Source organism: Callorhinus ursinus, unplaced genomic scaffold (assembly GCF_003265705.2).
Source record: "Callorhinus ursinus isolate GAN/ISIS: 27379988/994484 unplaced genomic scaffold, GSC_fseal_2.0 scaffold1, whole genome shotgun sequence".
Classification (NCBI taxonomy): Eukaryota; Metazoa; Chordata; class Mammalia; order Carnivora; family Otariidae; genus Callorhinus; species Callorhinus ursinus.
Window position 1 is genome coordinate 3,878,510 of NW_027397063.1, and position 27,127 is coordinate 3,905,636.

Consider the following 27,127-nt stretch of genomic DNA (forward strand, 5'->3'; position numbering starts at 1 on the left):
GCACTGAGCTTTCCTAAACTATAAATTTAAAACTTCTACAACACTTAAGAGAACTGTAGCTCCACTGGGATGTGGAAATATTTATCAGTAAAAGCAACCAGGCGCACTGCCTACACCTCTGGACCTCTATAAACATTTATGATTAATAGTAAACCCAAGGAAATTTTGTGTCAAAGATTACATTTAAATCTTCTACCCAATAAGCCTCTAACTTGATTACCAAGAATGAGTGCCCCCAAGGACAATTTTTTAAATATTCGTTTTCCAACATTTTTGATTTCACTGTTTATGAATCAAATTCACACAAATATGGTCAAAGTTCTGTAGTCACTCCTTACTGAGGATGCTGCTGGCTGGCTTCTGGGTAGGAAGACGATGCTATGGCAGTAAGGCACAGTCTGATGAGCTGATATTCCATAAGATACGGATTTATGTTGATCCATCCACATCTATCCACTCACGTTTATGTCAAAGAGCACTCATGTGCAAGACAATTAGTGGGGTTAAGGATTACAGCAAAGCTGAGATCAAATCTGTGATCTTTGCTTAAATGTTTTAGGCTTAAAACTAAAAAACCACAAACTCCATTTATATTTATTAAAATGAAAAAGATTTGGGAAGTTAAAAAAAAATACTATTAAAACAGTGACCATTTGAAAGAACTTTCCTTTTACTCTATAAAAGCCTTCATTTCAACCCCTCACAGGGAATCAAAAGGGTCAATGCTCCCATAAAATGTCACCAATAGTATTCCACAAACATCGGTATATAGAACATAATCTTACAAATGTATTTGCAAGATACAGCTAAGTAACTAGAACTAAACATTTTATAAGTGATCATTTCCTCAAGGTGTTTACTACTATTGTTGGGTAAAAGTACAGAGACCTAAAAAGCAAAACAAAACCCTACCCTTTTTCCTCTTCTAAAATTTTGGGATTTGTTTCTGCTTAAAGTTAACCTACATATTTTTTCAGTCTGATCTTCTACGAAACTAGCTCAAAGAGTTCTGATATCAAATACTTGTATATACCCTCCCATAGGAGAAATCCGCTTTTCTTTAGCCCTCTGAACTTTTTTTCCGGCTTTCATGAAAGACTGCTTAATACAAAATTCGAATACCCAACTTTTCCCCCCGGGATTTCTTTGGAATAATTCCCCCCAACTTTTAAAATCTGACAACCGCTTTTGATGACAGACAAGACTAAGGCACCACACTGTCAGTGTTAAGACTGAAAATGGCAGAGTACTAAACTTCAAATATATAAATACATATACATAAAGTCTCAATCAAAAAGAAACATTCATCAGGATTCACTAAGCACTTTTCCCATGTTCAACTAAGGTTAAAATAGTTATGATCACTTATTTTCTCAGGGTAATCCCTTGGAATTTTTCAATATTCTCAGCTGGAAATGTTTTCTCACATAATCTCCATATGTCTTTCCCAACTCTGTTAAATGCTTAATCTGCAAATTACTAAAAGCGTATGTATCAGAATTTCTAAGTATGTCTGTTTGGCCCTCTTATCATGATCTATATTCAGCTACTACAAGATTTAAGTCATTTGCAAATGTCAGTTAACCCTTCCCTCTTGAGATGTGCAGGTAGCCTGATTTGGGGATTAGCAACCGAGCTACTCAATTGGTTTTATTAAAATAATGTCCAAACCAACTATCCCTTCCTCACTGGTGTAGTATAACTTGCTTTAACTGCTGAATCCCATGTAAATATAAATCATCACTGGGGACTGTAAGTTGCACTAGCTAATTATCATGTCTGGCTTCATCATACAGAACTTGCTCTCTCTTAAAATGCCACGGGTCAAAAAAAAAAACACTGTGAAAATGTCACCTGTGAATAGCTCAGGGGAAAAAATATACTATCAAAAGATTTCTGATTTGGGTTCTGTTCACTTTCTGATTTTATAAACAACAGGATTTGTTTACTTGTAATAATGGAGGTGTTTAGTTTAAGATGATATGGCCAATGAAGGCAATCTGAGTTGGAGAGAACAGGTCTCTCTGACCCACGTATCCCAGAACTGCAAGAAAAGAAGTGGGGACGAAGTCCCACATCGTAAGGGCATCATATTATCTAGTCCAGTCCTTGGACAGATGTCTGAGCTTTGGAACCAAGGGCAAGAGGTGATAACTAGTCTATGGTATCATTCAAAACTCCCACCCCCGCCCTAGTAATTCTCCACCCTCCCAGATCCCCCAAGCGTGATTTTGCACAACAAGTTAAATAAAAGTAAACTGTTTATTAAAAGATACAGCAAAGGTACAGATACAGAGATACATACAAAGATACAGATATATATATATATTTACATATATATACAGTCTTGCTGTTTTCATGTGCACTATACTTAGCAGCACATTATTTAATCAGGCAGCATTTTAATGGGGTTGTCTTGACACTTGGCATTATTACTGCGTCATTTTGACAAGATACAACTATAGCCTCATGGAAATTTCAAGGTGTGAATTCCACTTCTCCAACTTTTAATAGTAGCAAAGAGGGGAAGGAGAAGGGAAACGGGAGTACCAAGGCTGAGCATTAGGTTAAACACAAGAATTCCAAAGGGCCAAGGTAGCACAGGGAAGGGAAAATGATTAAAATTAAAGGCTATCTGACAAACAACCCAGAGAAACCATTATTTAAGGGCAATGGGCTATGTATCCAAGATGCTCACACATTAGCCTACAATGACCTTTTCCAATTCAGTTCTTGTGTTGAACCTGAGGATCTGCCTCTCTCTGCTCAATCCCTCCACCCAGTAAATTTGCTACCACCAAAATCTAGAGCTATAGAGCCTTGAAGCAAAACGGGAAGCTAAATAGTTGTACCTTGGGCTACCTTCCCATAAGTGCAAGGAGGGCCCAATGTTGGGTAGGGATGTGATAACACTGTTCTCTGCAATTCGATGCTTTTCACTTTGTGGCTTGGTTCCACAAAGTGAATTGCATCGAGTTACTGTCAAATGAGAAGCTGCGGGTTGTTTCATCTGTCGTCTAACCCGGCCCTGCCGTTTAACCCGGCCCTAAGAAGAGTGAAACAGAATCCAAATCAGATATAAAGTAACAATAAAATGGGAGATTCAGGTATTAAAAAACAAAAAAACAAAAAACACAATATTCCTCTTAACTTACCTCAGAGGGCAAATTGCTGCTGAAAACATTATCATCATCTTTGTTTTCTTCACCATTTTTCTCTACAGGAACCCATTCTCCATAAACACTATCTGCTTCTTTTTTTCGATGCTGAGATCCAGATGACACAGGAAACTCTTTTGTTAATGTTACCTGGCTTTTTGGTGGAGTTGGCTTTGCTGCAGCAATCTAAAAAATAATGTATTTCTTTAATTAAAACTCAAAAGACTTTCAACATAATCTGAAAACAGTTTTGTTCATTATTTCTCATGGTATTTAATCCAAAAATTAAAACACTAAATTCCATTTAAATTTTATTTAAATAGTCCCTATGCTGTTTCATCAAACCATAAACACTAATACTCACATTCAGATTGAAAAAAATGGGTTTGGGTTCACTGAGTTTAAAGGGATGATGATAAAAAGGAGGTTCTTCTTCCTCTTCGTCCGAAACATGAGGCTTATTCACTATTACATCATCATCTTCTTTACTCTGTGCGATCTGTTTGCATTTCTTAAAAAAATAAAAACAAAAAATAAATCTTACACTTTATATGGAATAAAACGCAATTTTTTAAAAAAATCGAAACCACATAAAATCAACTTTCAGAAATAAAACCAGATTAACAATAGGTTGTAGATAAGTAACTTAGAGTATTAGCTATTATTTAAACACACTCTAGCTGGTCAGTCAACAACATTTATTGAGCACCTACTATGTGCAGAGCACTGTACTGGGCACTGTCCAGGGAATACAAAAAAAAAAAAAGAAAGAAAAATAGAAGACGTGGTCCCTGCTCCCAAAGAGCTTACAATCTAGTTGAAGAAACAGAATTACATACACATGAAATAACTGAGGAACGCTTTTACAGAGCAACACAATTAACAAGTGCAAACTGATATAATACAAACTGAGTACATAAGTGCTGAAAGAACAAAAGCTTAAGAGAAAACAGAATCAGGCAGAATTTGATAATCAAGGGCTATTCCTTGAGTTCTAAGCCAGATTTTCATAGTTAAGAACAAGGATTGGCAGGAAAAGAAAAACAGAGTCATCCTAGTTAGATGGTGGTAAAAAGGTGAGAAACTTATTGGAAGAACAAGAGGGCTGAAAATGAGGCTTAAAAACATAGGGAAACACTAAGTGTTCACGAGGCTTTAGATAAGGAGCTTAGATTTGATAAGCAAATAGAAGCCTTCACTAAGTCCTTAAATTAAAAAAGTTGTAATTCATATTGCAATAAATCTAAGTGAGAAAACAGATTAAGAAACTATATGAACCCCCCCCAAATGCACGGCAAAATAAAAAATTTTAAACTTCTGCAACTGGGTTAGATGGTAATTGTCTCTCCACAAATGTTTTGTAGGTTGAGTCTCTAAAGGAACAAAACTCAAGAATGAAAAATAAGGCATGATGGAGAGTGTTAACTGATGAGGTCTGACACATAAAGCAAAGTCCATTCCTTCCTAAGAAGCTAAGAAATAGACTCCATTACCTGGCTTTATAAAAAGGTCAGAATAAATTTGGGTGGACTTGTCTATACAAGCAGAATTTGTCACATCCATCATCAATTGAAAATATTACAATAGGATAAAAAGCTCAGTTGGCCAAAAAAACACAGAGTATATACCAAGCTTGTAACCAAGGGGAACAGAATATATTGACAGTGGCAGGCTGGCATAAGGCTAGCCAATAACAAGTTTCAATATATGAAACAGTGTGGTATTTCTGGATCCTAGCAGCAATATTTCAGCGTCCTCCCAAAAAAATAATAATAATAAAAATAATAATATTAACAAAACAAAGCCAAAAAAGCCTCAATTGAAAAGATCAAATTCTTAAAAACAAAAATAAGTGTGTTTAAAATATATGTTACTGCCAAAACCCGAACCGCAGGAAGAACTGATAATGGCCGGCCATTATCACCAATGGCTGGTACCAAACAGCCAAAACCCGAAATGTTGATGCGTAAGAAGTTCCTTTCAGGCAATGGCCAGCTATTCTCATTAATTTCCAAGCTCCGGTGGCAAAAGATCATTTCTGAAGATTGTCTGTGTCTTTGCGTATATGCAGTACACTCGTGGCGATCAGTGAACACGTCGTGAATGGAAACGAAACTGTAGGCGAGCTTCTGCGTGTTGCTCACTCAACACCTCCTCCATTCAAACGAACCGTCCCACTCCTCAGTCAGTTTGGCTTCTAAAACTGGAAAGCAAAAGTAATGGGAAGTAACTTTTAGCTAGCGGAGCTTAGCCATCCCGGATAATGGCCTGCTAAACAGAGCTTCTGCCGCTGCCACGTCTGTATTTCGGGTTTTGGCCACTCGGTGCCAGCCATTATCAGTTCAGCCCACAATTCGGGTTTTGGCACGCTCCAGAGTCAACATCACTGAAATAATCCATTTAAGAATGTAAACAAATTTTGTCTAGCTTACCTCAGTTAGTTCTTCTATAGTAGCTCCTCCTGACTTTTTAGCAACTTTCTCTTCTATTGTAGGTGGAGGTGCAGGCTTTAGGTTTGGCGGTAAAGGAACACCAGCCTTAGCACACATGGCAGCTGCATTAGCTTTGGCTATTTCAAGTAATTGAGCCTTATCTGGAAGAAGAAAAATATAAGCAATTTTCCTATAGGCTTAACACTTTGTATTATCTAAAATCTTATATGGTAACAAAATTAAAGGCATCAATTTTCTGCCCTAACATATAACTGTGATCAAATCATTCCTTGGCTGAGTTTTTAAGTAAATGACCCTAGTAAGTTGACATTTAGCTTCCCATTCAAATACTATACAAAATAGCTAAATTATACAACAATCACTCTACCACATACTCTCACACACATACACGGCAGAGCCCTCTTTATTTTCCAAAATTATGATGCCCTTAAAATTACTTTCCTTTTAATCTGTCATTTTAAATCACTCTTTAAGCCCAAGTTCAAGTGCCAACTCTTCTAATAGGCCTTAAGTCAGAATTTAACATTTTTCCAATGTGCTCCCCAAAGTGCCTTACCTATACCAATACTTATAGTAATCATCACATTCTATTTTTTTTTGGCAGATTACTATTAATAAGAGACATATATGCATTTTATCCATGTCTCTTCTACCGACTTGTAATCAAAGATGTAATTCTAAGAATAAAAAAAGAACTCAACTTTTGTTGAACTGAATGCATTTTCCCTTATTGTTCTATCAGAGCCTTCTTTAGACAACCCTGACCTAGAAATGTCCAATCTACTAAGATAATTATAAATCATCCAGCAGGTAGTCATGCACTATCCATCAAGTTTTAATCATCCCTGCACAGTTCTTAAATCAAGAAGAACTAGAGCATTTTACTTTTAAAGGCAGATTATTAAAATACAAAAATCATTTTAAGGAATTTAACTTTGTTTTGCTAGTATCAGCCACCCAGCTAAAAAATAACTCCCTACATGCAAAATTCCCCACTCACTTCCATTCTTTATCCATTATAACAATCAGAATTATCGTCACACAGATTTAACAGCCCTGTGTTGCCATTTTCAAATATGTAACTTATTAAAAAAAAGACTAATTTCAGGCTTATATGCAAGATTCTGTATTGGAATACATACACCAAAACAATCAAGCACATACCAGCCTTGTCGTTAACTAAACTTGTACTTTCCATCTTTGGTTAAGGAAGATAGTTGAAGCAAATTAAAACTTTCAAGTATGAAAACATCTTGGTTCTAATACACTCCAAAACAGGTCTTTTTAACTCTAATTATAAATGTACTTATCACTACACAATTTTCAAACACAAGCAAATCTAATTACCGCTGACCCTTGAACAACAAGGGTTAAAGGTGCTGGCTGACCCCTATGTAGTTGAAAACTGCATATAACTTTTGACTACCCAAAAACTTAACTACTGATGGTCTACTGGTAACTACTGATAACATAAACAGCGGATTAACACCTATTTTGTATATGTATTACATGCTTTGTGTTAAAGAAAAAATTTTAAACCATAAGGAAAATACATTTATACTACCACTATGTTATTTATCAAAAAAATCCACATATGAGGCGCCTGGGTGGCTCAGTTGGTTAAGCAACTGCCTTCCGCTCAGGTCATGATCCTGGAGTCCCGAATCGGGCTCCCTGCTCAGCAGGGAGTCTGCTTCTCCCTCTGACCCTCTTCTCTCTCGTGCTCTCTCTCTCATTCTCTCTCTCTCAAATAAATAAATAAAAATCTTTAAAAAAAAAAAAATCCACATATAAGTAGACCCATCCAGTTCAAATCCATGTTGCCCAGGAGTCAACTACAGAAACTTAAAGACAGAAATACTTATCCTAAACCAATAACCCAAAGTATTCCACTTGACTTAAAGATCAGAAAAAAATTACTTAAGTCATTCTCTATTACAGTGCCATTAAATTTTAAAAAGACTTACTTAAATCTGTCAGACGTTTAGGTGATCTGCCTCTTTCAGAAGACCTGGATCGTTTACGACGGATGGGCGATCTGCTAAACCTTCTTCTCAAGGGTGTTCGTGATCTCCTTAATCTTACTGGTGAGATACTAAAGCTTCGTCTCCTTACCACAGACCTTGATCTTCTCCGGCGGCTAGGGGTGCGGCTCCGGCGGCTAGGGGTGCGGCTGCGGCGGCTTGGGGTGCGGCTGCGGCGGCTTGGGGTGCGGCTGCGGCGGCTTGGGGAAATACTAAAGCTCCTCCTCCCCACAGATCTAGATCTTCTTCGACGACTTGGAGTGTGACTCCGACTCCGACGACTTGGGGTGCGACTGCGAGCTCTAACTGTTTTCCGGTTATCCCTGGAACTTGATCTTTTTCTTTTTCTTTCCCTGGACTTCGACCTGTGCTTTGGAGATCTTTTACGCTTCTCTTTTGATACAGATCGCCTTCCTCTGGACTTTGACCTTGACCTGCTGCTCCTCCTCCTGCGTCTTGAACGGGACCTTGAACGTGTTTGAGAGCGATGAGACTTGGACTTAGATGATCTCTTCCTTGCCCTAGAACGAGATTCACTGGTACGCTTGCGTGATTTGTGTTCAGAAGACTTGGAACGCTTACTTCGAGATCTTAATGAAGAGTCTCTTTTCTTCTCTTTCTCACCTTTGTCTCGGTTTTTGTTTTTCTTGCTTTTCTCATGTGTGTCCTTAACTTTTACAAAAATTTCATAATCATCTTTTTCCTCTGAAGACGACTCTGAAGCTCTTTCTGGTATACTGATTACAACTGGACTGGCAGCAGATTTGTCACGTTCAACCTCACTTGCAAGTAAAGGTCCTTCAATACCAGCTCTAAGGCTTGTAAGACGTTCCATGTCCTTAGGAAGTAACGGTCTCACTAAATCTGCTTCATTAATATCATCAATATTGGCAGAAAATCCTGAATCAGATAGTATCTCTTTAGTAGGGAGAGGTACTTCTCTATCTTCTCCACTACTTTCTTTAGGACTGAGAACTACTGCTAATGTCTGGTCACAGTCTTTTATAGATAATGGTCCTTCTGCATCCTTACTAATAAAGTTATTAGATGTTAAATCAAGATGAATGTCTTTAGCAGGCAAAGGTCCCTCTATGTCAGCTTCACTACCACCACTAGGGCTAGTGGAAATTATCATGTCATGTTCAGTATCTTGAGTAGTTAACGATACTTCAACATCGTAATTACTAACTGAACCGAGAGCAGACGCTGTGGCAAATTCAATACCCTTACTAGTTCCCATTGCATCAGGTTCAAGAGCAGGGGGACCAGCAGAAGATAGAGTTCCTCCATCAGCTTCACTAACACTAGAGCAGGTATCCAATACTGTGCATTGTTTAGTCTCATTGATGGACAAAATATTCCCTTCACCAATTTCACCAACAGCACCAGTGCTGGCAGCAGACACTAATGTATTATGTTCCACCTCTTCAGCAACTAAATGATTATTTATATTAAGGTCTATATTTGTACCATGTTCACTTTCGTAAGGGTCGTTCTTCAGGTGTCCTTCAGCATGTGGCTCTTCATCTGAATTCATGGGAATCTCCTGTATGCCAATCTCTGGAGCAAGATTTTGATCACCAGAGAGTAAATTCACTCCTTTTGTAACACTAGACTCCAGTATTATTGTTGTAGACTCTAAAACCATCTCAGTTGGTATTACCTGTGTCTGCTCTGAGACAGTGACAGCAGGCGCTGAAATTATCACAGTGGATTCTTGGACAGAAATAGATGGTTCTGAAACAACTGCATTAGGTTGAAGAACTGACACTGCTGGTTCCAGGCCAGGCACAGCAGGCTCCAGGGTAGAAACAACTGGCACAGGAGTGGTAACATGCTCTGACTCGGCCAAGGCCAGGGTCTCAGGAACAGCCTCAGCAGGTGGGTCTGGAACAGCCACAACTACTGAGTCAGAGACAGCCACAGCTGTTGGGTCTGCAATAGCCATGGCTGGGGTCTCCAGGACTGCCACAGCTGGGGGCTCTGGAACAGTCCCAGTTGGTGGCTCTGGGACAGCCACAGCTGGAAGCTCTGAAACAGCCATGGCTGGCAGCTCTAGAGTGCTCTGTGATTGCTCTGGATTAGTTGCAGCTGGCTCCAAGAGAGACAGAGACATCTCTGGGGCAACATGTCCTGAAGCTTTCATGGAATCAAAGGTCTCTGCTGTTTCAGACATAACTGAAGACTCTGACAGTAATACCGTTGGTTCAGCTGACATTATGGGAGTTTCAGATACCATGTAAGTCACTGCTCTCTCTGGAACAACTTGATGTTCTTCTGCTACTACAGCAGACTCTACAGGTGTTGTTGTAACCGAAGACTCTGGCTCTAATGGTGGTTCTGGAACAGTCACAGCAGCCTCTGATGCTAACACCAAAGGATCTGATGCTGACACCGAATAATTAGCAGACAATGCCGAAGGCTCTGAAATCTCATTTTGACTCACAGAAGGTTCAGAGAGCGACACAGACTCTTCAGGAGGTAATGCTGGCACCTCAGTAGGCCAAGTGTTTTCAGCTGTTAATGCTGACTGCTCAGTAGGTAATGCTGGACCCTCTGGTGGTTCCTCAGGAGGCAATGGTGGTGTCATTGGTGGCTCCTCAGGTGGCAATGGTGGCATTGTTGGAGGCTCTTCAGGAGGCAAAGGTGGCACCATATATGCCTCCGTATATGTATCAGTATATGAATCGGTGTAAGAATCAGCTGCCATAGACATCATTGAACGATCAGCAGTGTAAGATGACATCATAGATCGGTCAGCTGCAGAGTACGATGACATCATAGACCGGTCAGCAGCAGAGTAGGACGACATCATAGACCGGTCGGCACCCATGGACATCATAGATCGGTCAGCCATTGGGGACATCATGGAGCGCTCGTAAGCTGACATCATAGAGCGTTCATAAGCTGACATCATAGAGCGCTCAGCCATAGGGGACATCATAGAGCGCTCATAGGCTGACATCATAGAGCGCTCATAGGCTGACATCATAGAGCGCTCAGCCATAGGGGACATCATAGACCGCTCATAGGACATCATAGAGCGTTCATAAGATGACATCATGGAACGTTCTGCAGCATAGGACATCATCATAGAACGTCTAGATGCTAACATCAGGGGTCTTGGTGCTAATCTGTATGGCCTGGGGGCTATTCTGTAAGACCTGGGTGCTATCCTATAGGGTCTAGGTGACATCCTATAGGGATCAGGAGTTAGTCTGTAGGGATCATGACCTAATCTATAGGGGTCTTGCCCTAACCTGTAGGCATCATGACCTAACCTGTAAGGGTCATGACCTAACCTATAGGGATCCTGAGCTAACCTGTAAGGATCCTGAGCTAACCTGTAAGGATCAGGAGATTTTGAACCCAACATAGCAGAATCTTGGGTACTAGATGCTAACATCTGGGCATCCATGGTACCAGATGCCAACATCTGAGCATCCATGGTGCCGGAGGCTAACATCTGAGAGTCCATAGTGCCTGATGCTAACATCTGAGAATCCATAGAACTAGTAGCTAACATCTGGGAATCCATGGTGCTGGTTGCTAACATCTGGGAATCCATGGTGCTGGTTGCTAACATCTGGGAGTCCATGGAGCTGGTTGCTAACATCTGAGAGTCCATGGAACTGGTTGCTAACATCTGAGAGTCCATGGAACTGGTTGCTAACATCTGGGAGTCCATGGAGCTGGTTGCTAACATCTGAGAGTCCATGGAGCTGGTTGCTAACATCTGGGAGTCCATGGAGCTGGTTGCTAACATCTGGGAGTCCATGGAGCTAGTTGCTAACATCTGGGAGTCCATGGTGCTAGAGGCTAACATCTGGGAATCCATGGTGTTGGACGCTAGCATCTGGGAATCCATGGTGTTGGACGCTAGCATTTGGGAGTCCATGGTGTTGGACGCTAACATATGGGTCTCCATGGTGTTAGAAGCTAACATATGGGATTCCTGGGCCATCAAGGGATCCACTCCTACTGTTACAGAAGTCTCCCCCACTAATGTAGTAGGCAGCTCCTGTGCTACCGTATTATAGGATTCCAGCGCTGTCGTCGAGGGCACCTCCAGGGACTGCGACACGGTCATCGTTGACAGCTCCGTTGTCACCACAGACTGAACAGAGATCTCCAGCGCCACAGTTGCCACAGGCTGCCCAGGCAACTCTGGTGCCCCAGGCTGCCCTGGCAACTCCAGCACCCCTGTTGCCAGAGGCTGCCCCAAAAGCTCCAGTGCTCCAGCTGCCCCAGACTGCCCCGAGAACTCCAGTGCCCCAGTTGCCATGAGCTGCCCAGGCAACTCCAGTGCCCCAGTTGCCACAGGCTGCCCTGACAACTCCAGTGCCCTAGTTGCCGAAGGCAGCCCTGGCAACTCTGGCACCCCAGTCACCGAAGGCTGCCCCGGCAACTCCAGCGCTGTCGTTGCCACTGGCTGTCCTGGCAACTCCAGCACCATCGCTGCCTCAGGCTGCCCCAGCAACCCGGTTGCCGTTGTCACCTCAGGCTGCCCAGGATGTTCCACCGTTGTCATCCCCATAGGCTGCTCCAACTCTGACGTCGTCACAGGTTGTTCGGTCAACTCCATTGCTACTGTTACCGCAGGCTGCCCTGGCAACTCTACTGCTGCTGTCACCGCAGGCAGCCCTGGCAACTCCTGTGCCATCACAGGTGGCTCTGGTACCTCCTGTGGTGGCTCCAACCCCACGGATGGTGCTGGAAGCCCTGGCAATTCCTGCGACAACTGTGGCACTGATGTCGCAGAGGGCCCCGGCAACTCAGGCACTGCCGTCGCAGGGGGCCCTAGCAACTCAGGCACTGGGGTAGAAAGGGGGCCTGGCAGCTCTGGCAATGGGGTAGCAGAGGGCCCAGGTAACTCCAGCACTGGAGTCACAGGGGGCCCCTGCAACTCCGGCTTGGAGGTCGCAGGTGGCCCCGGCAACTCCATCACTGAGGCCACCGACGACTCCGGCAGCTCCAACGCTGTGGTCTTGGGCAGCTCCAGCAACTCCTGTGGTCTTGTCATGGATGAATCTGCAATCTCCGATGGTACTTCTACAGGCTGCTCTGGCAATCTGAACACTTCAGTTGCAGATGACTCTGGAAAATCCATTGTTGTTGATGTGCTTGGCTCAGGGTGTACCTCAGTAGGTATCTCGGACGATACCACAAGGGTTTCTGATGGCTCTAGCCCTTTTGCTACTGGTAATTCTAACATGATCTTTGATTGCTCTGGAGGTGTGGTCTCCAAAGATTTCAGCACAGGCTTCATCTGATACTCCGTTGACATTGTTACAACTGACTCAGGTGACTTTAGCACTACTGATGTAGTAGGCACTGGTGCCGTTGTAAAGGAATCCAGAATCTTTGTCATGGATGGTTCCAGCATGACTGCCACAGACTGCTCTGACTGCACTGAAATTACTGATGTTGATGCAACGGACAGTTCTGCAGTTTTTGTAGCTGGCTTCAGAGTTTCTAAAGTGTGTGGCTCTGATATCTCCATTGATACCACAGGAGATTCTAACACAACCTCAGGAGATTCACTGGTCTCAAAAAGGCCAAACGCTCTTACAGGATGCTCCAGTGCCATCGTTGAAGGTTCAGAATCAAACTTCAAAAAGGAATCCGATTCTAAATCTATGTTCCCATCATGATGTGATTTCGCCTTTGATTCAGATTCTTCTGGCTGTCTTTTATACTTTTTTTCCTTTTCTTTCTTCTTTTTCTTCTTTTTATTTTTGTGCTTTTTATGCTTCTTTGACTTTTTGGTGGGAATTTCATCAGTAGGATCTGTTTGTACAGATACACATCTACTTTTTCTGGAGACCTCCTTCAGTTCTGAAATTAAAGAAAATTAATTTTGTCAAGCATTCGCCCAAGTAAACTTAGATAATAAATCACATAAACAAAATTTACATTCCATGTTAAGACACCATAGTGTAATGTTTCTTGTTAAGTTAAATAAAGTTACCAAATGAACTATTTTCTACAAACCAATTACCTAAAGATTGAAACTTTTCCCGTATTTCTTTCTATAACTAAAGTCTGGGTTAAAAACAAGTTCTCAGTTTATCACGGAAACTTGAAAGTCACATTAAAATGTGTTTTACTGAACTTATTTACAACTATTTTCTCCAGCTCTCAAATTACAGCAAACTACTTTCAAACTACACTTACAGAGGAAAATTTCCCATTACTAATTGTTAAAATTCCTATAAAAATATACACATTAAATCATTTTATGACTATTTAATAAACCCTATTTATACAGGAAGTAACACTGGCTCTGGAACAGACAGGTCTGCTTCTGGATCCTGAATCAATTACCACTCACTAGGAAAATGGACTTGGTGAAATTACTGACACTGAGTCTCCTAGAGTTAGAGGACAAAGTGAGTTAAAGACACACAAAGTACACTGAACAATGCCTGGCACATACTAAGCCCTCAGCAAACGCTAGTGATTGCTTTTATATAGTACACAAAGGGCTGAACAACTCATGTAAAGCATCAACACGAATCTTGAATTTTATCTCATCACACCCATGTTACATTCTAATAAAAATACCTTTTCCTTCAACACTCTTCTAAAATTACTAAAATAATCTTCTTAACGTTTCCACTTAAAAAATACGTCACTTCAGGAAATTTTTTTTTTTAAAGATTTTATTTATTTACTTGAAAGCGAGAGAATGAGAGAGAGAGAGCACGAGAGGGAAGAGGGTCAGAGGGAGAAGCAGACTCCCTGCTGAGCAGGGAGCCCGATGTGGGACTCGATCCCTGGACTCCAGGATCATGACCTGAGCTGAAGGCAGTCGCTTAACCAACTAAGCCACCCAGGCGCCCCAGGAAAGAAATTCTTATACCCCTTTACATTTAACTTAAGAACAATGCATATCTGAAAAAAAAAATAGCTTTTCGACTTGACAACTAGACTAACTATAATACCAGTATCAAAATAGATAAATTTTAGTGACCCCAGAAAAGCTCATCAGAAATCCAGGCCACTAAAATTATGGGAAAAATGAATTAATACATGACAAGATCCACTCCAAATCAAAACTATTTTCTCTGATTTATTATGCACCTAATGCTAGTTAGCTAAGCTAGAATTCAAAAAAAAGCTGCTACAGCCATAAATCTAAATATAACTGAAATGTTTTTTTACCATATCCTAGATAAAAAATAATACAAATAAAAAATGAAAAGCCATACCACCCCATTTCCAAAACTGAAGATAGTTATTTTTGTGGTTGATCATAAATCTTTCATTTCTAAGCATCAATTATTTAATTAATTCCCAAAACACTAAATATCAAAACAATGATTTCTCTCCATTCCCTGCACTTTTAAGACGAATAGATGCAAAAACAAGGCAATCTCTGAGCTTGGGCTTTAAAATAAAACCTCCCAGGGTTTTAAAATCATTACAAATTTGGTCCAGGCTCCTGTATCTTCCAAAACAGACATTTACACAATTGTTCCATGAAAACCCACATTCAAAATCCTGGTAGAGAGTCACTACAAAACTGAGTAAAATAAAGTTATAATCCACCAACAAAGCAATCAAGTATCAATACTCATGTTTCAGGTACAACTGTATTTTCAGAGAAGACTTTACAAAGTCTTCAACACATAAACTTACTGAGTTTTAGAACTAGTGAACATTTTTAAATACCCTGTAGTAAAAAAGTAATACTGTTAATTATTTAAAAATCTTAAAGTTTTTGAGACAGCTGATTATCTCCAGCTTACCTGGCTTATATCGTAGTTCTGTATCTAAGACCCCAGAAAGTACTTCCTCTATCTTCTGAACTATTTCTTCATTTGGGAGGTTCCTGGCAGAGGCAGCTGCATCACCTGCCTGGTTTCCTTCATTAGGTGTATTTGTTTCACCATTGAGCTGGCCTTCACTCCTTCCACTTGACAAGAAAAGTTATCAAAATTCATTAATACTTTTACCACACAATATTTATAACTCAACAGATTAGAATAATCTTACATTGTTCATACATTTCACCACTTTGTATTTCTTTCAGATGATACTCAACAGTGCTTCCTTCACCCTATCTACTTAAAGTTGGTACATTTTCACTTTTACACAATCACTTAATTTTCATAACTATGAAAGAAAAAAATCCTTAAAACAGCTTTCTAAGCGTTTTAAAAAAAATAGTAAAATATTCCCAGAAATTTAAACTGATTTAGATGTGGGTTACTTGCATATTTACCTCAGGGGAGAAAAACTATAAAGATCACAATCACAGATCCAAAGAAAGATATGTCATCTAACATACATGGTACAATATACCATTCTAACATTACGATAGAAACTACAACCACAATAAAACCACACCTGTGCATGGATCACAACATCAACAGTATCAAGGAACGGTTACCAATGACACATTGAGTAAAAAGGGTAAATTGCAGCCTCTGATCAGGTTTAGACTGATCAAAGTTACTGAAATACCATAAAGTTTAAAAAGAAAAATACATTTACACAATTTTTACCCACTGATCAAGAATCCTGTTATTTTCTGTTCAAAAAAACTCATGGAAAACAAATGACATTTACAATAACAGTAAATTAACATAGATGGTTTAATGTGTTTTCAATTAACAGAACCAGATATCTTGACGTGAGAGGCATGTCATTTACCTCGTCATTTTTACTATTTTTGTGTAAGTAAATAAAATTGTTTTGAAAAATAATTTCAACACATTCAATTTAATTAAAATTAGCTAACAAAACACATCAAATAATTATGATCCACTACCTGATAAAAATCTCAATGGTCAAGAATAAAAAAAAATTTCAGTAGTTAACTGTTATTTAGGAACACTTGATTTTCTAACACAAGTCACATAATAATTAACATTTACTACTAGAGTCACTGGGTTTACATTTCTTAACTCATTTAATCCTAACACAACTCTTTGATTAGCAATATCATTCTGATTTTACAAATGAGAAAAATGACACAGAAAAAAACCTAACTAAATTTCACGTAACTATTATGAGATGAAGCTGGTATTCAAAACCAGAGCTCCTACTCTTAACCACCACATATATGTAATAAGTATCTTAACTATTTAAACATCAGCCTCCTTATCCAAACTGATATATGTAAAAACAGATGGGAAAATGTGGCAAATACAGCTCACTGAGATGACAAATAAGCCAAAATGTTTTTAGACCAATAATGTATAAATATTAGTTAACAAACCAAATACTCTTCTAATAAGTTTATCTAATATTCTTTTTTTAAAAGAGCTCTTTTACACTCTTCCTAAGCACTTACACATACATGATCACATTATCAGGGCATGTTAAAACTCAGAAAAGCACAACTTTAAAACCTGTTAAAATAATCATCTTACAGCTATATTTATGTTACGGAAAAGGGATGAAAATTTCAAACCACCTAAATATCCAACAATACATTCCTACAACAGAAGTCTATGAAGCCATTAAAAAAAAGTCCTAAAAACCGAGAATGTGAAAAAGACAAGCTTGTTCATGATCAGGTGAAAAAACAACACAAAACAAGATCACACTTCACAAAATATGTATGTGCATCTGTACACACAAGGAAAAAAATGAAAGAACATAAAAAACATTATGTGGTGGCTTTTCAACTTTCTCGTTTATTTTTTCTAAAATTCTTACAATAAAACACTTGTTTTTCAAATACAAAAACTGATTTCTAAAGGTATAAAAGACATTACAATAAACAACTGCTTGAAACTATCAAAGGTTGCAGAAAAATCATATTCCTTTACCTCTGGACTTTTCTCATCATCTAAAATCACTAACATAGAACAAAATTTTAAACAGCCTTGAAATAAGTGAGCGGATATATTTCCTACTTAAGTATATCCTGCAAAAGTAGTAATTTTGCCGATATTATATACCGTTGCCCCAATAACGCTGTCAATTTCAGCGCTTAATTTACAATTGCGTTTTCGAATTCACGTATTGCTCTTACTCTCAACTTTTAAAATATAATTAGCAAAAACAACCCGAAAAAAATATTTACGTTACATAAAGCAAAAATACTCAAAGACAACCACGAAACGAGACCAACACCATTTTCCTTTCTTGGTAAACAGCTCTTTGGAAATCTCTTCCTGTTCAAATTTTGTGGAAGCAAGGAAGGGTAAACTACGTAAAGTCTAAGAGCAACGGCAAAAGTAGCGTGTTGGTCATACATGTCAATTGGGGCGGGAATAACAAAAAAAAAAAAAAAAACCTAAACACAAAGCCTACTATCTACTTGCCAAATTGAAAAATTACTAGTGATTCAAAGTCCCCTTCCATCCTCACCTCAAACATTTCGTCACAGTACCTAACATTAATTTGTTAGCAGCTTAAACTTCACAATTTCTAATCCATTAGAATGCTGCCTGGTGGAAGCCACAAAACACCAGGGCCCAAATAATCTAATTAAAGGATCCCGACCCCCCAAATGGTCCGAAGCGTGCAAAAATAAAGCGGATTTAAGATTACTCAAGAAACGGCCGTTAGAGACCCTTTCCGGTCATAGGCACCGGCCGGCGAAATCCGCGGAGGCGGAGAGGGGGGAGGGGAAACGCGGCGGCGGCGGAGGAGGAGCTGAGGAAGGAACTAGGCCCGTCTCTGGTGCACAACCAGGCCTACAAATAGCTAAAAGGGAAGAGATAACCAAACGGGAAAAAAGAGTAAGCATCTTAACTCGGTTCTAGAAGAGAGAGTCTGGGGTTACCTCGGAAAAAGCGAAGTTCCTCGCTGGAAAGGGAGGGAGCGGATGGGGGGAGGGGGGAGGGCCCGGAAAATGGATCCCAGGCCCAGGCGGGGCTGTAGCGGGGCCTAAAGCGAGGAACGACGGCGTCTCTGTAGAAAGGTGCTGTGGAGAGCTACACGGGGCCCTATCGGTTCCTTGGGAGCAGAAGAGTCTGGGAAGCGTTTACCTGGAAAGCTCCTGTTGAATTTCCCGGAATTTACTGACCACGAAAGACCTAAAAATCTGCTCGATGTTGGTCGCCATGGCGTCCGCTCCGTTCTCTCAACTCCTCCTCGCTAGTCCTCCAGGCTCCCAGCATGCCTCGGGAGGAGGCGCAGCGGCCAATTCCGTCTCTCGGCGTCCTGATTGGCTTCTGTGGGAGCGTCCAGACAGGCACGCTCCGCCGCTGGGCCAATCAGTGATCACGGCCCAGTTCTCCTCCGCTGTTTCTGAGCGGCTGGGGTAGAGGTGCTGACGTTTGCGCCGCGCACGACTGTGTCCGCCATGTTAGTGACTGACGCAGGCGCCATTACAGAGGTCTCTTCTGAGACGACTGTGTCAGCTTAAGTTGTCAGTCTCCCAACAGTGTTTGGGGAGCCTTAAGAGGCTTACTAAATGCTCAAGATTACATAGCATGACAAAAGGAAGCAAGAAGGGCTACGTGGTTTGATACGGGGCCTCCGCCGTTTCTGGGTGGCGCCAAGTTGTGTTTTGGCAGGGAGATGCATCCGGGAAAGCATTAATCAGCGCCCGCCCCCACAGTGATGTGAATAAGAACACGTTTTTACCCCCATCTTTTTCCCATGGCACCCCATAATCGCTTCCCCCCACCCTTTTTTTAAGCACTAGGCCAGAGGTTTTAGGCAGCGTGCCGTTCAAAGCCTGCGCATTCTAGTCTCGTCGGGATACCAAGCGGGTCGGAGACTTTCCGCAGTAGCTGGTCAGCTCTGACTCGCTACCAACACACAATTAGCTAATCGTGGGTTTAGCATTTTGGCCCTCCCCTTTCACAGAGCTCTAAAGGCTCCTGAGGAGGAATAGAGACGTTATGTGACCCCTAATATTACAGTGATAAACGCCCAAGGTCCTAGTAGCTTTACTGTGGAGCAAGCGGAGGCCGCGCACAAGAGCCAAAGGCAATCACACTTGACTACCTCGCGGCGGACACCACGGGCCGCGCGCCGACCAATGGGGTGGCGCAGCCGGCCGTGGGGCGGGGCGGGGCGGGCGGGGAGAGGCGCGCGCCGGTTTGCGCTGGGCCGACTTCCGGCGTGCGACGGGCGCGCGGGCTGCGAGCGCGCCGACGAACGTGCCAAGTGCGAGCGGCCGAATCACCCTGTGCAGGTGCAGAAGCCCTCTCCGGTTTTAAGTAAAGTACATTCATGCTTTGATTTGGGGATTTAATATCAGGAATTGGATGAAACTGTAGAAACTGGTTTGGCTGTAGGAATTCTCGTCTTGTTTTTAAATGCCGTGGGTGGGGGTTGGCCATGTGCTTTTCACTTCTTTTAACTGAGGTTTACATTGGATCTTCCACTTTCCCTGCCTTATAAAATGTCGGGCCTTTTTGTATCTTTATGCCTTTTTTAGGTCCTAAGCCTGAATTGCATATTTTCTCTTTATGCACTCAGTCTGTAGCCTACTTAGTACACTTTTGTAATTGGTTTTTGCTTTATATTATTCACCAAGTCCTTTGCAGTGGCTTTACCTGGCTCTTATTCTCGTTTTTAGTTACCCATTTAGATGACTGAGGCCCACGAAGGTTAAGTTCCTCAGGGTATCCCAGCCAGTAAGGGACAGTCTCAATCCAAACCAAAGCACTTTGGAGGCCAGGCCTCCTAACCACTCCTGGTGTGGATTTCTTCAGACTGAGGGCTAACGCTATTTCTGTGATCCACGGTAGTAACTAGGACAGTTTCCCTTCAGTGCCTCTCCTATTCAAATTAAGTGTATTTTTTCCCTAGATTTCAGAAAATAAGCCTGCTTATTTCAGATATTTCAATACACATGGCAAGTCTTTTCCGTTAAAATAGCCTTGGCCTCTCTGAGACAATAGGTTAGCAATTTTTTTTTTCTTCAAGTTTTCAGTGATCATAATCTCATCTGTTAAGAGTATCTGAAAGCACAGTTGCACACATTGGAATTCAGGCTTTACTTCCTCTTAGATATGTGACCTACAGCAAGTTATTTAACCTGATTGGACCTCAGTTTCTTCTCTGTAAAATGAGGTGGTTATAGCATCTGCCTCACAAAATTCTTAAGATTAACTGAAGTAGTTCGTGAGAAGTATTTAGAATAGCATCTGGCACAAAGTAAGTGCTCAAAAATTGTTTTTTGTATTATCAACTTAGATTTAAGTATAATCCTGTTATCACGCAAGAAGTTACTGATTTCAGTTTTCTGTTTTCAGTTTGCCTTCTACATGATGAAATGCCTTCCAGAGATTAGTAAATTAGTGTGACAAAGTATTCCTTTGGCTTTTCATTCCTGTTAGTACTTCTTCTTGTCCCTAATGTATGAATTTATGTAAAAGTAACAAAATATAAAAACATTTACTGCTGAGTGTCAAATTATATTAGCTGTTTATAAATGTCATTTCCAAAAGATGTCATTTCAGTTAACCCTTAGGTAGCCTAAGGCAAGTTCTCCTATTTTCATCTTTCAAGATGTAAAGAAATTGAATTAGAGATTTTAAGAGTTTAGCCAAGGTCACACTGCTCACTTGAGTTAAGTGTTGCATCCATTCTGCTAAGAATCAAATGCCAGAGCCAAAGTGAGACATGTTCAAGTTTGATTTTGCCTTCTCTACCAACTTTCTAACATACTACACTGACTTCTTAAATCAGGAGTCAGCAAACTATGGCCCCCTGCCACCTATTTTTGTACACTGCACCAAATAACAATTTTTGCATTGTTAAATGGTTGGAAAAAAGGAAGAATGATATTTTTATGACAAGTGAAAATTATAAGATATTCAAATTACAGTGTCCATAAATAAAGTTTTATTGAAACACACTCATGCATATTTTTTATAAGCTTCTGGTAACTTCTTATCGCTTAGAGCAGAACATAGGCGAACTATGACCTACCACCCACTGCCTATTTATGTAAGGTTTTACTGGACATTGCCATGTTAATCCATTTCTATATTGTCTATTGCTGCTTTTATGACACAGCAGAGTTGACTTGTTACTATAGAGATTGTATGACTCTCAAAGGTGAAAATATTTACTATCTGGTCCTTTACAGGTCCCAGTCTTAAATATTTCTTTCAACTTAAAACGTTAAAGTCTATTATTTATAGCATCACAAGGCTTAAAAGCAGGTACTTTAAATTTGGGGTCTAAATTTGCAATATTAGGATTCATGTTTAACTGAGGCTTGATGATTATAAATCTTTTTAAAAGTGGAAAAGTGAAGCCTAAAGAAGGATGATTATTCATAGGAGATTTTTTTTCCCCCGCAAATCAGGTTAAGTCACCATCTCATTCCTTAACCTAGCTCTAGGCAGGTCTGCCTCATTTTTAAAATACCTTCCTTGGGGCCCCTGGCTGGCTCTGTTGGTAGAGATGTCACTCTTGATCTCAGGGTTGTGAGTTCAGGACCCACACTGGGTGTAGAGATTACATACAGGCCTACCTCCCTAATCCTTATGAAGTATAGTCGTCTCAAATTATGAGTCCTAATTTTTCACAAATGAATCTTTGGAATATTTATATTTAAATATTTAGAAATTGTGATTTCTAAAGTATGTGCATTCTGAAATAACAACTGTGGCTTTCTTTCTGCAGCTTTTATTTTCCTTTTGAATTCCTGCTTTGCAGACAGAGCAATGGCAGCCCAAGTACTTGTAATTGGCAGTGGAGGAAGGGAACACACACTGGCCTGGAAACTTGCACAGTCTAATCATGTCAAACATGTGTTGGTTGCCCCAGGAAATGCAGGCACTGCCTGCTTGGAAAAGATTTCAAATACTGGTAATCCTCTTTTAAAGTGGAGAGTAATCGTTAATAATTGTAAATGATAAACTGTCAATTATATCTGTTCTTTATAAGGTCGATGGCTATTTAGATCTGAATGTTTTTCTTAACCTTAAAATTTATGTGGTAATTTGAATACTTGCCTTATGTTGTAAATTTTAGGTATCTTGTTCAGAGCGTGGCATTTCTTTATCTTAAATTACTTTAAACCTTACAAAATACACCCATTGAAAAAGTCACAAGTCCCTAAGGTTAAAGGCAATTTGATGTGTATTTTTGGAAATGAAAAGTTGAGCAGTGCTAGTAAATGTAACTTTTGGCAATTCTGAGTCCATAGTAGACCTCAACCTTTATCTCTTTCACCGGTAAAAGTGAAAATATGATCAGTTCTTATGCTACATTAAATTCTTTAGTGGCTTCCTGTAGTATTTAGAATAAAACTCAAACTCCTTAACATTCCTTCCAAAGCCCTTTGCAATCTGGCTTCTGCCTGACTTTCCAGCGTAATATTTTATATCCTTTGTTTTCTTTTCAGTATGTTCTGTCCATGCAGTCCTGCCAGTTTCCCAAACAGAGCTGCCTTTAATTTGGTATTTGTTTGTTTCCACCCCTAGCATGACTGGCTCCTCATCATTCAGGTCTTAGTTTATATGTTATCTCCTTAAAAGAGGTCTTTCCTAAAGTTTCTATGTAAAGCATGCCCACCCCATTTCATTTGTTTCCAATCATGAACAATTATATGTATTTACTTTACTTTTCTATTGTGTATCTCCTATCTTCATCTCCTTGCTAGAACAAGCTCTAGAATATAAGCTACATGAGGGCAAGGAACACTTCTGTCTTGTTTTTGCGTTGTGTGCATCATGCCTAGTATGCTATATGGCACTTTATGGAGAAAACATAGACCCAACAAGCCACAAATTGGAAGAAAATAATTGCATATATAGGACCAAAATAATAAAGAAAAAGATAAATAAAGTATCTGCTTCCCTGGGATCTTAGCTCTGTGGGTGAGGTATTATATGCGTTTATTGAAGAATTGGTACATACTATCTAGATGTAGTTGTTACACAGGCCAGCCCATGAAAATCTCCCAAGATTGCCATGAGACTGCTACCACTTGCAGCAACAGGTTAGGTGTGTCCTCTTTCTCTTGCCACTCTCTGTTATATAGAGGTTGTTGGCTCTGCTCAGCCCAGTTGTATTTGCAGGTACTAACCCAGAGTGCATGGTACTCCATCCTTAGCCTACTCAGGCAGCTCCTATAGATTGAGTACTCTTTCTGCACTTATCCCCAACACATCACAAATGTCACAGAGTAGTTTAAGAATTTGGACAACTTAAGAATGGTGGTTCAGATACAGTGAAGCAGGAGGGTGCCTATAGAACCAACACATCAGTATATGGTTGATCCCACTGCTAGTTATTTAGAATTACATTGAGAAAATTTTCCTGGCCTGTAGGTTGAAGTAAGCTAGGTTACTTCATTCAGGGGGCACCTGGGTGACTGAGTCAGTTGAGCATCGAACTCTTGGTTTCCGCCCAGGTCATGATCTCAGGATCATGAGATCTAGCCGTGCTTTGGGCTCTGCGGGGAGTTGACTTCCCCTCTCCCTCTGCCCTCCATGCCCCCCCACTCCCATCCCCCACCCCCTGTGCTCCGAGCGCACGCGCTCTCTGAAATAAATCTTTAAAAATAAATAAAATTGTCATTCAGTTCTTAGCTTACCCGTCTCTGCACAAAGACCCTTCCAGCTCAACCAGAAATAGCCTCTCAGTTCACCTGACATCAGATTTGCCTAATTTGTTCATACTTGGTTTGTTTTTGTTTTGTTTTGTTGTTTGTGCTTGCATATTTATTACCAAACATTCCCACATAAGCATCCTAAGCATAGGGACTCTGTGTTAACATCTTAAGTCAGTATCCAGCACATAGTGGTTCTCAGTAAATCTTGAGTAAATGACATTAAAAGGCAGTTTCTTAGTATATTCTGGGGGACATTTTTTGTTTACAATCAATGTGACATGAATACCATAGTCAAGATACTTTAATACCTCTTTGGGAAGCTTCCTGGTATTTTCATCTAACTAGCTATAGTAATCAAGGACTGAGCTTTGTTGGTTAGCCTAATGCAGTATGCTCTGAATTTCCCATGGTAAAAGTATCATCTGTACCCATAAAAGAAAACAATAGTTAATAAGCATTTCAAAGTATAGTACTTATTTTTCAGCATGACTGTTAATTTAAAGAATGTTTGTATCAAGTGAGGTGGGATGTTTTTTCTATTCACAGCCATCTCAGTCAATGACCACACTGCCCTTGCTCAGTTCTGCAAAGATGAGAAAATTGAATTCGTAGTTGTTGGACCAGAGGCACCTCTGGCTGCTGGTAAAGTTCATTTCTATTTATTGTTACAGTATATGAAATGCCAACAGGAGCTTAGAGATCCTCTAAGCCAATTCATTTTGCAGATGAGGATTTCTGCTATCATACCACATTGGAAAAAGAGCTTTCACCTTCTTGAAATTTATGGATTCTACGTTTTTTTCCTGACACAATAATGTGATGAATGAAAGAGCACATTTGCAACTGTGGAAAATATTTTAAATTTTTATATTCTGCTCTGTTTTGGTGTCTTTGACTCTAACAAATAACTTTTGCTGAATTTGAATCACATATTAGTAATGTTTTTGTTTATATTCGGTACACAACATGAAAAACTTATTCTCTGCCACCACTCATCTGCCTTATGACAGTGTAGATTTAGTCTAATGCTGATTCTTCAGAGTCAGAAGACACCTTGGTTCACTTAAAGCTGCTCATTTCCGTCAATAGGAATTGTTGGGAACCTGACATCTGCAGGAGTCCGATGTTTTGGTCCCACTGCAGAAGCAGCTCAGTTAGAGTCCAGCAAGAGATTTGCCAAAGAGTTTATGGACCGACATGGAATCCCAACTGCACGGTGGAGAGCTTTCACCAAACCTGAAGAAGCCTGCAGCTTTATAATGAGGTAGCTAGAAGACTGCCTGTGAGGGGCAGTTGTTTTGTTAGAATATTTAAATATACAGGTCACTTTTGTGTCACAGGTTTATAGTAAGATAATCGTAGGGGGAAAGCTCATGCTGTGTAGGTTGCCTTTTTCCAACATCAAAGTAAAATGGGACTCTGCATGTATAGTTGTACAATCTTGTGGCCTTGCAGAAAGAAGAGTATTTTTAATATTAACTGAAGTGTTTCTAGGGGAAAAGATATATTTGGTTTAGCAGTCTTGCACTTATGTTCAAACTAACAAACACAGTGGCATCTTACAACATAAAGGATACTGATTCTTTTCATAAATAATTAACTGGGTTGAAGAATCATCACTTGGCCTTCTGCCATTGCCACGTAGATCTAAATCTTAAGACTAAACATTCTTGTTCTGTTATATCAAAAATATGAAGCAATTAATGAATGATGGTAGACACATGCCTTTGCCCTTTTTTGTTAACTTCTCCCTTTTACCTGGTATGTTTTCCTTTTAGTTGAGTCAGTTTCATTCTTTATTCATTCTTCATCCTACAGGGTTTCTTAGACAATGAATGTTATTATTTCCTTGTAGCCAGATGCCTTGGGTAAGTAACAGTTTTGTTACTTACTTTGGGTAAGTCTCCTAGATCTCCAGTCCCACCCAAAAGAAGAAATTATCAAGAACAGTTTCTTCTGTGTACTTCCAAAAATGACTTGTGTATCCATGCTTATGATGGTCTTATACAGTCACATCTTCTGCTAGAATGAGAGTATAATCCACTGCTTTGTTCTTAAGGATTCTTCCATATTTTCGTCTTCAAAGATGTTGCCTGTATGATCTCATGATAAGTGAAAAAAGCCAAATTGTATGTACCATATGATCACAACTATAAAGGAATACATAGGAAAAAAATCCCAGTGGGAAGTATATCAAAATGGTGTTGGTATAAGTAATTTTTTTTTCTGCTTTTTGGTGGTTGCTTAGCACATCATTACATCTCAGAGCACTTTAAGCTTTTGAATTTAAGGATTTATTGGATGTTGAAGAGTACTCTGTCTTCACAGTGCAGACTTCCCTGCTTTGGTTGTGAAGGCCAGTGGTCTTGCGGCTGGAAAGGGGGTGATTGTTGCCAAGAGCACAGAAGAGGCCTGCAGGGCTGTACAGGAGATCATGCAGGTAGGTTGTTCCTCTGGAAAAGTCACACTGTGTTGGATACTCCTTAAGTTTATGAAATGTTGCTCAAGATGAGGAGAAGCTGTCTAGCAAACACACAGGTAAGTTTTTTATAATACCATGTATTAAAATCCATCTCTATAAAAGGGTTTTTACAGATATACACTGATGGCTAAACCACCATGCTATTCTTTGGAAGTAAGTTCTAGCATGCTTTGTTGTCTGCTACAGAAAGGTAGAAAATCCTCAGACTACAGAAATTCAAATTCCCAACCATCCATGGAGACAAAAGTATTTGTCCTTAGTGTCCCAGGTCTAAGAGAAGTGAAGCAATGAATTAATATACTTTTCTTTTACCATCCATCTTGGTTGTTTTTCTCCCTTATAGAAAGCTGTTTTCAAAGGCATTCTCTAGTATAAGGGTAGCAGGCAAGCATATCATAATTATAATCAGACAAGAATTAAGTGGTAAGGGTGAAAATATCTTTTTCTGTTACATGATTGGAGACTGGAAAGCCAGATCCCCAGAAAAGTGTTAATGATATGTTCATTTCATCTGTATC

The 27,127-nt window shown here is 40.1% G+C and overlaps 2 protein-coding genes across 9 annotated transcripts in view; one reads left to right on the forward strand and one right to left on the reverse strand.

Annotated features, from left to right (window-relative positions):
- The window catches only part of SON (SON DNA and RNA binding protein), a 32,595-nt gene extending 13,861 nt beyond the window's left edge, over positions 1-18,734 (reverse strand). For 3 of the 5 annotated variants that reach the window (XM_025871919.2, XM_025871920.2, XM_073891076.1), the window contains exons 1-6: positions 18,588-18,734; positions 15,390-15,556; positions 7,579-13,473; positions 5,591-5,751; positions 3,523-3,669; positions 3,156-3,344 (exon numbers count right to left, since the gene is read on the reverse strand). In XM_025871919.2, the coding sequence (XP_025727704.2) occupies positions 3,156-3,344; positions 3,523-3,669; positions 5,591-5,751; positions 7,579-13,473; positions 15,390-15,556; positions 18,588-18,664 (6,636 nt within the window). In that variant the 5' untranslated portion in view covers positions 18,665-18,734. Of the gene's footprint in view, positions 1-2,243; positions 3,047-3,155; positions 3,345-3,522; positions 3,670-3,839; positions 5,362-5,590; positions 5,752-7,578; positions 13,474-15,389; positions 15,557-18,587 lie in introns of those variants that run through there. The other 2 variants (XM_025871930.2, XM_025871937.2) reach the window with 2 other exon arrangements.
- Positions 18,235-27,127, forward strand: part of GART (phosphoribosylglycinamide formyltransferase, phosphoribosylglycinamide synthetase, phosphoribosylaminoimidazole synthetase) — a 32,001-nt gene continuing 23,108 nt past the window's right edge. Inside the window, exons 1-5 of one of the 4 annotated variants that reach the window (XM_073891094.1) lie at positions 18,235-18,338; positions 22,192-22,377; positions 24,674-24,769; positions 25,217-25,391; positions 26,456-26,567. In XM_073891094.1, the coding sequence (XP_073747195.1) occupies positions 22,233-22,377; positions 24,674-24,769; positions 25,217-25,391; positions 26,456-26,567 (528 nt within the window). In that variant the 5' untranslated portion in view covers positions 18,235-18,338; positions 22,192-22,232. Of the gene's footprint in view, positions 18,339-19,648; positions 19,775-22,191; positions 22,378-24,673; positions 24,770-25,216; positions 25,392-26,455; positions 26,568-27,127 lie in introns of those variants that run through there. The other 3 variants (XM_025871943.2, XM_025871952.2, XM_025871942.2) reach the window with 3 other exon arrangements.